Source organism: Sesamum indicum, linkage group LG11, assembly GCF_026168435.1.
Source record: "Sesamum indicum cultivar Baizhima isolate 11 linkage group LG11, ASM2616843v1, whole genome shotgun sequence".
Taxonomy (NCBI): Eukaryota; Viridiplantae; Streptophyta; class Magnoliopsida; order Lamiales; family Pedaliaceae; genus Sesamum; species Sesamum indicum.
This window is the reverse complement of record NC_142667.1, coordinates 3,848,070-3,861,158: the sequence shown is the minus strand read 5'-3', so window position 1 is coordinate 3,861,158 and position 13,089 is coordinate 3,848,070. Positions and strand designations below refer to the sequence as shown.

Genomic DNA, 13,089 nt, shown 5'->3' with positions numbered 1-13,089 from the left:
TGACATCATAAAATACCTCATACTTAAAAACATATAACTAATTCCACCGAGGTGGCTGAAGTCAACTATCACACAGCAGGTAACGAACTCCAAGACTTTCAGGTTGATTGGAGAAGACTCATTCGAAAGACCATATTTTCATCCAGATAAGTCCAAATCTCAATCTAATCTTTTGTTAATTAGTTGACACGTACATCTTACCAATAGTATGTGATTTGCCCTAATGACCTTCTAGATTCTACTCTACAGTTGCTTATAAATAAAGGCTCTTGTGCAGTTATTTGAGTAACCAAGTTCGATCACTCTTGTTCTCATTTTCCATTGGTTTTCACATGTTCTCTATATATTTTGCACTCCATAAAATTCTTATTACTCTATCTTGATATTTTACCAAGTCATTTTAGTCACTACACTATTATTCTCACTACATTTCAGGTTTTCTCATTCATTTACTCAGTCTAAATCTTTACTGACTTAAGCATTGGAATGCGAGTTCCTATTTTGCAGGTTGGTCATCCTTTGATCTTAATATTTCAATGAAGATCCTGGACCCATTGTGGTGCGATTTGACCCAGATACACATCAAGCAAAAAGAAATTTTCAAATTTATTTAAACTCAATTCAAACTAGAATTTCTCTCGGGAAAACATTAATAAGCAAAAGTAAATATTAAAATTTAATTAAATACTAAAAAGAATAGGAAAAAAAATTAAAATTACATCATCATAAATTCAAAAAACAGAACAAGAGAATAATTTTAATTTTCACACTTATACATAAATTAGAATATATCCATTGTTATGCCCTTTATTATAATTGCCCAAGATCTCCTGCATAAACAGAGAATTTTTTACAAAATTAAAATTGATTAAATAAATTATTTCAGCCAGAAGTAGGGGGTTGTTGGAATTGCTGAAACAAAGCTGCTAGCCTGCTGTAACCATCAATCGTCATTGGCTGCGATCAAAATCTCATAATGTTAATTACAATTAAATTTAATTTTTCTTTCCCATTTAGATGAATGCACACACACACACACACACACATATATATATATACTTTATTTTTAGTTTAATTTCCACGAAAGACTGAAGCTCCAAAAATTTTCAATAAAAAAAAAGTCTTGCATGCAATTAATTGGATTTTTTACATAATATTTATTTAAATTTTACCATAATATTTTTTATTTAAAACCCAAAGGTTTGGATCATACGGATGTCTTGAATTTTTTTGTAATACTGCCACATCAATTTTTTCAATCTAAAAAAGCCATCGAACTGATAAAATAACTGACTTATTCATTTTTTTATATTTTAATAAGTTATTTTTTTTTCTTTCTTTCTTTTTTTATTTTAGAATAATGATGTGTTAGCTTATATTTTTCTCTTAAATAATATATTTAAAATTAAAATATTTATTATATGCCCACAGAAATGATGTGCAACTATGACTAGTTTTAAAAAAATAAAGACATTGTTCTATAAGTATAGTATTTATTTTCAAATAATTAAACCAGCACCCATATAATTTACGTAAATTACAAAACTCCCTTAAGTTGGAAAAGAAAAATCACATTTGACATTATAATTTCTTTTTTCAAAATATTAGTAATGTGAAAAACGAGAATTTTTAATTTCTTTTGGTAATATATCAAAACATTAAAAAAGTGATTTTATAATTATTTTATTTATATTGGGAGTTGAAAATTAAATTAAAATAAAACTCACTTGAGACTGGCATGCAAGGAGCGCCGCCGACAAAAAGTCCGGCACCACCGCAGGCGAGGGCAGTCGATCGCCCTGAATATCCCACGAGGCCATTGGCATGAAGGCAGCAGGCGGCGGAATAACTGCTGCGGCTGCTGGCACAACAGGCGGCATTGCGGCGGCACGACCGATAGTGTTCAAGTCCATGACTCCCAATCCCGCCATGCCCATCATGGACATGTGAAGCTGCTGCTGCTGCTGCATGGCAAGTGGGAGCATCATGGATGGCATGTTCATCCTGCTCATCATCTGCACCTGTGCTTGCAGTTGTTTCAAGTACTCTATCACTTCATCCAACATTGACGCTTTATCTGTCTGCACCAATAATGACAATCACTTTTTACTAACTTTCTCTCAAACTGCATTCGGACGAATGAATTTGAATTTGATGGAAGAATTTTAAATAATTGTATATTAAAAATAATTAAAAAATATACTTCAAGAAAATATATAACTCCATAGCTATAAAAAAAAGAAAAATCAGCATGTCGAGCTAATCATAAAGAATTTTTATCTACTCCTAAACGTATTATTCTTTTAATTGAATTTAATATATACATTATAATTGTAATTATTTTTATACATAATTTTTATATTTTTATGATTTGTATGAAATAAAAACACTTAATCAGTGCAGGGCCAAATATGAATTGAAGTTTTTATTTTAAATTCGAGCATATTCTTATTTTATTTAATATATATATATATATATATGTGGTATATATAAAAAATTCTTAAATAAAATACACAATGACATTTTTTTACACTTAAATAGGAAACAAAATAAGAGATAAACTACAATAGACTTTCCTAAAATTTATTATAATTATAAAAAAATATTATTTAAATAATTATAAATACTTTTAAAATTAATAATTATTTAATAAACATCCGTTCAGGACAATCATTTGTAGAAAAATATTAATTAACTGGTCGTTAATATCTAAATTTTATAAGAGATATTTGTAATTTATCCTAAAATAATACATGGGAAGTTTACTATATTTAGTGCTGTCAAAGATAGCCACGTCAACGACAGCGGACATGTCGCAGACAACCATAAAAGGGGATTTTAGTAAAAGTCCGGCCGTGTGCTAAAATTTATGTGGTGTGTATCAATTCCAGTTTGTCTTCCCAACAAACAACCCCTCCCCCCCACCCCCCAACCTGTCTGCCTGTCGTCTGAGCTCCAAGTATGTGTGTGGACTACCTTCACTACACTCTGCCCTAAATCAAACACTTCCATATGAATTTGCATCAATTCTTGGACCACTTCTCAGACCCCTTTGTCTCTATTGGGCTTATCTATCTATCCTCTCATAAATTCCAACACAAATTGGATGTTTGTGTTAAAATTAATTATATAACAAGTGTAATAGATATAATTTTTAATATGATTGGTGTTTAAATCAAATAAAAAATCAAACCAATAACATGATGGATTCGACACTTATTTTGTGATTAATTTGGTCTGATCCAACCTGATTGTGGTAAGAATTTTTTTCTATAGTGTGTACACTATCAGAAAATTCTTATTCAAATCAGGTCTAGTCGAACCAAACTAATCACACACACTTGTCATGTGATTGATTGCTTTTTCAGTCACAAGATAAGTGTATTACGCTTGCCTATAATTGGTCCAAGTCTTACTAAATCTGATCTGGATTAGAATTCCCTCTAAACTACCTTACTTTGAACCGTTCAATATCTTAAATTTGGGTTCGATTTAAAGTCGGATTGGATTGTCTATTTTAAATCATGCTGAATCTTCTATTCCATTTAATATATACACGTCACCTGTATATATTTTTTTTACGAAAAAGTTTATACATGTATCGTATATATATTAAATAGAGTAGAAGATGCAACTTAATTTGAAATAAAAATCATGAAAAAAATACAAAAAACTCCCTTTGGCATTTGAAGTACGATGCAAGCTGCCTGTCGATTCTGCATCATTTTTCAAATATCGGAGGAGGGTTTTTATATATTTTTTAATTAAACTTTTATTAAAAACTTTTCTAATTTTACAAAAAAATAAATAAATTATATTTAACCCTATTATATAATTCATATTATACTATTTTGATAGTATATTCACATTATGCTAATATGTCATGATCACAATTATTTAGTGTGTTCTCACACACTCTCTAGGAAAACTTATATATACAATATGTGTAAATTACGTCATATCGAATAATTCCAACGATAAATTTACAGTATATTGATATATTACTTGTTTTTTCCTACGCGTTTTCTGAAGTAATTATTACATGTATGGATCGATCTATAAATAATAAATAGTATAAATCATTGTCACATCAACAAAATGTACGTTTCATTATTAATGACACTTAATTGTACAATTTATTATGTTTTTTTTTCTATATATATATATATAAATTTTCATTTATCTAAAAATTTATAATTTTGGGATATTTTTCAATAAAGAAGTGGTGCAAAAGTTGTGGGGTGCCAAAACAATAATCAAATAGTGTGGCCCATGTTAATAGATAACTAAGAATATAATGATTAATTAGCATCACTTATTTATTATTTACAATAATAATAATAATAATAATTCAAATCAAATTAAATTTAACATACCCACTATATATATTTATATAATTTATGCTCATACTGCTAAAATAATAATATATTCAAGTCCCATGGATCTGCGTTTATAGTCTATTTTTAATACGAGTGTATTGTATATTTGTTTATTTTCTATATATTTATCGATTTAGAAATATTGATGTATTGAATCACTATTTGAGTTTGCATATACTGACGTAGCAATGAAAAAAATAAAAATAAAAATATCTGAGGGCAAAACTGTAAATCATGATGTGAATAATTATGCATAATTATTAAATTATAAAATTTAATTCTTACATACCTTGCTGGAATTTGGGACCATCTTCTGCAATGTCTTCATCCTTTGATTAATTTTATCCCTTCTTTTCTGATACATGCATGCATCATCAATTAGTCTTAACTCATAACATTTTCAAATATTATTTTTTATTTATAATTATTTTCTTTCAAATTTAAGGAATTTTTGCAATAATTTTTGCTTTTTTACAATTATAAAGAAAGTTGTAAGTTAAGCAGTGCAAACGTCATGAAAATAAAAGAAAAATGTAGGAAAATTTTGATGCCGGGGTGTTTGTAAAAACGACTTAACATTTATAATTTTATAGGCAAGCTGCTACACTCGGTAAAGAACTGCTTACTATAAACAGTTCAAAAATAGAAAGAAATTGCAAATTAAATATACACTTTTTCAGATTACTTGTAGATTTCTTTTTTAAAGATTCTTACGCAGATCATGTTTGACTGAATCAAACCAATCACATAACAAATACAATAAACGTGACAGGCAATTGGTTGTTTTTCTTGAACAGTACACCAATTACGCAGTAAATGTATTGCACTTGTTATATAATTAGTTCAAGTACAACCAAACTAGATTCGAATTAGAATTTTCTTTCCTTTGTATTTTTTTTTTTTTTGGTTCAAAAAGTAAACATTTCACCAAAAACAATTAATTATGGAAAATTGAGAAAGAAATTAAAACCTACTCTTTCAGACTGGTTATGGATAGCCGCAGCCCTACTCCTTTTTGTTGACACTGATGATTTTCCACTTCCTTTCTTTTTGCCTTCCTCATCAAATGCATCCCTCTGCATCCAATATAAATATTTATTATTTATTATTTTTTGTGATTATTAAATATAAAATAAGTAAAACCTCTATACAAATTCTAAAAATACAAGCTTCACATGAATCATTTTTCTAATTTAATTTATTTATCAAAATTCTTAATCAAATTAGATTTTGCAGGGAATCCATATTTTAATATTTTCTTATAATTTATTATTTTATTAGATAACGCCACATATTTGTTTATATCTATGTCAAAAAGAAGTTTGTGTCGCTTATAAGCTCAAAAAAGTATATGTGCCATGAGGAAAATTTCAAGCAAAATCGGGTTTAGTCAGATAAGATCCAATTACATGACAGATGCAATATACGTGCAATGTGATTTATGTATAATTTCTGAAAAAACAATCAATTACATGATAAGTGTATCACACTTACACTGTGATTAGTTTGTTTCGACCAAATTTAATTTGAGTAACAATTTTGTCATAAGATGATTGGAATCTTACGAGTTTGTATTTGAAAATATACTTAAGGAGGGAAGAGCTTGGGCTTGTTCGGCTTTTACGACTGATGTGGGATGCATGACAGGATTATTATTTTGTTTCAGAAATAAAAATTATAAAATGAATGATTTCTTTTGTTTTTTGAATTTTTGAAAATAAGATAATAAATTTATGACAAAGTATTCAAAGTGAGTGCAAGAATGTGCGAGATGACATGTAAATGGACAGCGATGGGTTACATGCCTGTGATCTACTGTGACAAACGGAGTCATGGTCGTCGGCGGAGGTCTTGGTGTATTCTTTGCCGGAGCTCGTGTTCTCCGGCGACCAGAGCGAAGTCGACGTGAACCCTCCACCACCCAATTCTCTCTCGCAGGTGTCAAGCGTCAACTGGCGGCTGTCTCTCCCCCCGCAGGTGGCGCTCTCGCTCGCGCTAGCATTAGCCTTGCAACTGCATACTCCCACACGCGCCACCCGATCCCCGCCATCCGTGGCGACGGCGGCAGCACTGCACGATCCCACTCGGGTGGAGCAGCCCACCACGCACGTGCCGATTCCCTCCAGCACGTGAGCGGAGTTTTCTTGATTGTTATCATTTCTACAGATGCTGTTGTTGTTGCACGGCACGAGGGCGTCCATGGTCACGGTGATGGAGGCGCTGGCGGTGGCGGGGTTGACTATGGCGGCACGGTGGGGGTCGAACCATGGCACCAGCTCCTTGGCATTGTCTCCTCCGCCACCGTCCACGGCGGACTTCGGGCGGAGGTGTCCGGTTGCTTGGTTGACTATAGATTCCAGCGTGCCACCGGCGCGTGGCCTATCCCAATTACTGTACTTCGTTGGGGACGACGCGAGAGTAGGCTTGTTAACCACGCGCGGAGGGCCCAAGCCATGCATGGCTAACTGCCCGTTTTCCCACGTCAGCTCTGCTACTTCATAGTCCAACCTATCAAAACACAACTAAGTGTGAACCACTACATCAAACACCAAAACTTTCCATTCTTTTAGTATGAATTTGTATCCACATAAATTATTATTTTTTGAGCTAGTATCTAACAATTCATAGCTCGTATGAATATAATACACCAATTTTAAAATAAGATACATGCACAAACACACGCGATCATGAAAAGTTACAAATAAATGGGAAAGAGAGATTACGAGGGGACGACTTCCGCGGGCAATGAGTTGGACGAGTTGGAACGAGCACGGTGGACGAGGCGAGGCGGGGCGTGCTGGTCGAGATCCCAACTCGGAACACACTGGTTCATATTGAAATCGTGCTTTTGTAGTAGCTAAAGTTGTTAGAGTTGCGCCATTTCAACAAGATTTTTTTTTTCCGGATGTATATATAGTAACAAAAAGGGAACTCGTTTTATTTTCCCTTTGGGTTAGAGGATATGTGGGTGTGGGCTTTTTGGGACAAAGGATCCGACTGCATGTATATATTTATGATACGTAAAGATAAGAACAAGCATAATTGGGGGGGGGGGGGGAGAGAGGGAGAGGGAGGGAGTGAGGGAGTGTGTGGTCCATGGATGGGAGTGTGTTTCTCATTGGGAGATAGATAGTGGGAATGCTTTAACAGTCCATTTGACCACCACCAAATTTTAATTTGATTGAATTTGATCAGAGTTAATTTAATTATATGATAATTATATTATATTTATTATATAATTTATGAAAAAAGTTTAGAGACCTCATGTGATAATAGAAATGTTTAAATTTTTTTTTATGAAAATTAAAGTATCAAATACCCCCTGTGATATAAAATAAAGTTTAAAAAACCCCATCTGTACAAAATTTGTGTCACAGGCGCTTTGACTGTAATTTTTCTATGAAAGTATCTTTTTTTCTGACATTTTTGCCCTTCTCTAACATTTAATATATATAATATTATATATATTTAGTAATAATAAAATATAATTTTTTATAATAACTATTCAATTTAAATATTATATATTTTTATTAATAATAAAATATTATTTTATATAATAATTATTTATATAATAAAATATTAGTTTAATTAAATTATATAAAAAAAATACAGACGCCGCCGCCGCTGAAGAGGATGGCGCGGCGCCCTCGTCACCCCTGGACGACGACCGTCTCTCAACGCAGCAAAGGCGACCGATCGCCCAGATGGGCGGTGGGAGGAAGGAAGGGAGGGGGTTGGAGGCGAGAGGGGTGGGGGCAAAGCAGGTGGGGGTGGGAGGGGGAAGAAGAGGACGGGGGGAAGAAGATGCAGTGGGAAGAAGATGGAGATGGGAATGGGGATGGGGGTGGGGGTTATAATTATTATTTTAATTTATTTTATAAATTATAATTATATATATTATAAATATATTTTAATAGTTATAAATTATTATAATTATATATATATTATAAATATATTTTAATAGTTATAAATTAAAATAATTATATATTAATAGGCCTAGTTTGACCAATTGACTAAAAGGGGTATTTTAGTCATTGTTTCTAAAAAATAGGCTCAAATAGACCAGGAGGCTGTGTGATTATCTATTCGTAACATATGACTGATTTTTTAGATTAAAATTTTTGTCAAAATGGATTTAACCCTATGATTTATATATAGTTGAAGAAAAATAATTAATTATATGACAAGTTTAATATACTTATTATGCGATTGGTTCAATTCGACTAAATTTGGTTTGAATAAGAATTTTCTTGACTATGTTATGAGAAAAATTCCTATACAAATCAGGTTTGATCGAACCAAATCAATAACAGAATAAATGCAATACATTTGTCATGTAATTGATTACTTTTTCTGAATTATAAACCAATCACCTTACAAGTGTATTCATGTAATTTTTTGATATAGGACCAAATCTTATCTGGATTAAAAGTTCCCAAATTAGGAGAAGTAAACATCAATATTCTAGGTTATTACAACCGATTATGTGGGAAGTTATTGTGAGAATAAATAGTTAATTTTTTATATTTTAAAATATATTATAAATAATAATAAAATATATAAATCAACACATCACGAACTTAGGGGTACTATTGATACACCAAAAGACAAATTAATGTCTTGATATGACAAATCGTCACTTGTGAGTGAGAAATCTCTTTCTTTTTTATATTAACTAGTCGTTATGGCATGCCGTCCCTACGTGCATATAATAAATAATTATGTACACTTTAAAATATATTATAAATAAAAATAAAATATATATCACAACGCATCATATTTAAATAAAAATAAAATAAAATTAATTCAGGGATATTATCGACAAAAGAAAAATAGAGGGATTGAAATTTTCATATTGTTATAGAACATATAGATATAAATAATACAATTTGGTATGATCTGAATTGTATTCGTTAACTTCGTTGTTAGTTTCACTGCTCACACAATTAATGGAAGCGCACATTATACATCTTCTTACATTTTATTTTTTTTTACGAAAATTTGGACATTTCTTATCGAATGTTTTTAATTTTAAAATATATTTAAAATTTTTATAAAATAAAAAATTTAAAGTATTGAATTTCTATTTCATGGGACTAAAAGTATATTTTGTAAACCACGAGTTCTCTCGTGGAAATAAAAGTTAAAGAAAAACGATACATAAAGACATGGTATTAGGGATTTTGGAAGCAAGTACTAGACGTCCACTTGAGTGCGCGTGGGGAAGCTAAACCTTGGACGGTAGCAAGTGATGCAAAACCCGGACACGCGTTTAAGAATTGCTGTGAGTGAAGGTGAACCAGACACGTCGACCGCAATTCTACTTGCCCCGTCCACGCGCTAAGTGTGGAATGTCCCAAACGACGCACCCAAATGTTGGCGGAACTAAAAGTAAAACATATGGTGGAATGCCATATTAGCATGCTCGATATGTGAACTTGAATTTTTAAAAATAAATTGTATTCCCATTCATGAAGTTAGGCTAAATTACATATATTTTTGGATAATTTCACTCCCTTCTGCTGAGATTCAATATAATCAAATATAAATTTTATATAATTAGAAAAATTATATTTATTATCCATAAAGTTTGCATCTATTGAATTTATTGATATTAATTAACCTAAAAACTAAATAAAAAAAATTGATATTTACCATTGATTAACTAATTACTATCAAACAATTTATTTCCGACTAAACTACCCTTATGGCGATAAAGATATACCTTGTTACATACATTAGTGTGTGAAAACGCGTGATGGTAATTTGGTATAATAAAACAGTAATAAGTTAATTAGTGGTAGCTATAGATTTTTTTTTAATTTTTTTGTTAATATTGACAAATTCGGTGAATTTTTCACTAACGAAAGGACTTATTTGTTAGACGGAAGCTAACATCCAGAGTTTTAGATGTAATTTTCTAAATCACATGAGGTTTATACGTAATTATACCAAACTTGAAGATGAGAAAGTGTATAGTAGAGATATAGATATCAACCAAATTTGATTTGCATACATTAATATACTTAAAATAAGGCGTAACTTTATTACACTTGTCGTATAATTAATATATAATTTTAAAAAATTAATTAACCACATAATAAACATTTATGTGCCTGTATTATTTATTTTGTTTGGATATTTATTTCAATTTAAAATTATTGACATATGTAATTAATTTTTTAATACAATAACACACTAAACGAATATAATTTTTTGCTACGGTTAATTATAATGGCCAAAATTATAGCAAATATAAATCAACAAATTCGCAACAGCTAATAGCCGTTGTTTCTGCAAGTGTGCTCAAAACATTAGTCATGGCTAAAACCATGACAAATATTTTGGCTATAGTTTAAACTATGGCGAATATTGATAATCATGATAAAAATTTAAGTTTTTATTTTAATTTTATTTAATAATGGTTAATATATGGTATTTATTTACCATAATTTTTAAATTATGGTCATTTCCAATGTAGCAATTTTTTTTTTTTTTTGTAGTGACAATATTAAATATAATAGTAAATAAAGACATAGAAGAGTTAGATTAATTTTCTATCTCGCTAATGCGCTAAATTGGCATTTATGTCCTGATGAAATTTGGACCAACTACTTATTTCTTAGGGTTTAATGCAATTTACTCTCTTGTGATATTGAAAGTGAATAAATTATCTCTTTCTAAAAATAAAATTATTTTCTTGTATTTTTTAAAATAAAGTAATTTACCCCAACTCCACACTTGATTTCATGTAGTCCACATGTGTTTCCTTTATGTTTTTTTTTTAAAAATTTTTAATTAGAAAATTATATTTATAACCTTACTTAATAGTCATTGGATCTGGATGAATTTAAAATCCAAATCAATTAACAAGATTTAAATTTTCTAAATATTTAAATTGAATCAATGGTTTAAATTTAAATTTGTATGTATGTTATATAAATTTGAATTTAAAATATATGTAATATTTTAAATCTATAAAATAAAAATAATATATATACACACATATATATATATATATATATATATATGGAGAGAGGGAGGGAAGGAGGGCCAACAACAATGGTGGCTTGGAAAAGGAGGGTCGCGACAACAGGTACATGCGTTGGGGAAGGGGGATGGCGGACGCCATCTAATCCGCATTGCGGAAGAAGAGGGAAGGTTGGCAGCGACTGGCGCGAGTTAGGCAAGGTGTCAAGAGCCGCCCGCGTACTCGGCACCCTTGACGCGCACTTCGGCCACTCAACCGTTCTACATGGCCGACCAATCAACCTTCACCGACAGACGATGGACATCCGCAGTCTTAGAGTCCTAGGAGTTGGCCTTTTACTGCTTTGTTATTTGCTTTCTGTTGTTTAGATTGCTCAGGGGGACGTTACGCCTCCTGAGGTGCAAATTTCAGCTTTTCTATTATCTAGTGTAGACAATAGGATTTATTTTTTTAAGCCTATTATAGGGGGGAGGGGGGGGATGAGTTCAAGAAGCTTGGTTTAGTGACGTGTTAGAGTCCCCCTCAAGGCGATCCCCTTGCTTTAGCATCGTTGTTTACTGTATACGCATTTTTCAGCAATAAATAAAGCTCCTTTCTGAAATCGCGTGTGCAATTTACTGTTGTGTGATTTGTTCCTCCCTATTATGATTCATTTCGGCGCGCTGCGTTAGTGCTGAGCGGAGGTGTGTGTGGAGATTGGCGGACGTAGTCAGCGGACTACTAGCCACACGTTGGCGCTTTGTGGAAGGCGCCTCGTGAGAGGTGGTATCAGAGCCTCGTGCCGAGATGGGGCCCAGGCGTGCGAATGCTGCTGCTGCAAAGGTGTCGGGGCAAGATCCGGAGAGCCCGCAACACGCAGCTTCATCTAGCGAGAGAGCTAAGAAAATGGAGGACGGACACTCCCGGTTGACCGAGTTGGAGGAGAAGGTGTCTTCCCTAGAATCTGAGATCACGGTGTTGAAATTCGGAGTTGGACGAATGTCGGCAGGTGATTTAGGAGATGGCTGGCATATTTGGTGGTGACGGCATTGCCGATATGCGGCGTAACATGGAGCAGATGTCTATTCAGATTGGTTTGCTCCAGCGTGCAGTGAGTAACGCCCCTGTTGTTGCTCATGATCCTGGTGCTAGGCTTTGGATTCCAGAGCCGAAGGCCTATAGCGGTGCGCGAGATGCGAAGGAGGTAGAGAACATCCTTTTTGACATGGAACAGTACTTCCTTGCGGCAAACGTGCAGGACGAGGCAAGGAAGGTGTTGGACTGCGACCATGTATCTGACTGGTGATGCAAAGCTGTGGTGGCGTACCAAGTATGCGGAGATCCAGGCCCATCAAGTGCAGCTTGATACGTGGGCTCTTCTACGGGAGGTGATCAGAGAGCAGTTCTTCCCGGAGAATGTTGAGTACAATGCTAGGTGGGCATTGCGAAAGCTTAAGCATACAGGTTCCGTGCGGGAATATGTGAAAGCTTTCTCAGCGCTGATGCTGAATATCCTAGACATGTCAGAGGTGGACAAGCTGTTCACTTTCATTGAAGGCTTGAAACAGTGGGTGAGAAATGAGTTGCAGCGGCAACAGGTGACTGATTTGAGTTCGGCTATTATAGTGGCCGAACGCTTGGTAGATTTGAACCAAGAGACTTGGAAGGATAGGCAGGCGACGCCTAGTCTAGCGCAGAATAAGCCGGGTGGGATGAGATCATTTAGGAATAACTTCAGAG

General features: G+C 33.1%; 1 protein-coding gene across 2 annotated transcripts; it reads right to left on the bottom strand.

Moving 5' to 3' along the window:
* Positions 1-653: 653 nt before the first annotated feature.
* LOC105173301 (transcription factor UNE10) lies at positions 654-7,378 on the bottom strand. 2 transcript variants are annotated; one of them, XM_088875873.1, is made up of 6 exons: positions 7,103-7,378; positions 6,185-6,887; positions 5,354-5,455; positions 4,669-4,734; positions 1,728-2,081; positions 654-830 (listed from the first exon to the last, which is right to left on the bottom strand). In XM_088875873.1, exons 1-6 carry the CDS (start codon positions 7,210-7,212, stop codon positions 771-773), a joined length of 1,395 nt encoding a protein of 464 aa, XP_088731999.1. In that variant the 5' UTR covers positions 7,213-7,378; the 3' UTR covers positions 654-770. The 2 variants fall into 2 exon arrangements, with proteins under 2 accessions (XP_088731999.1, XP_011093295.2); XM_011094993.3 differs by having other exon boundaries at positions 654-957; positions 7,103-7,377.
* Positions 7,379-13,089: the final 5,711 nt, after the last annotated feature.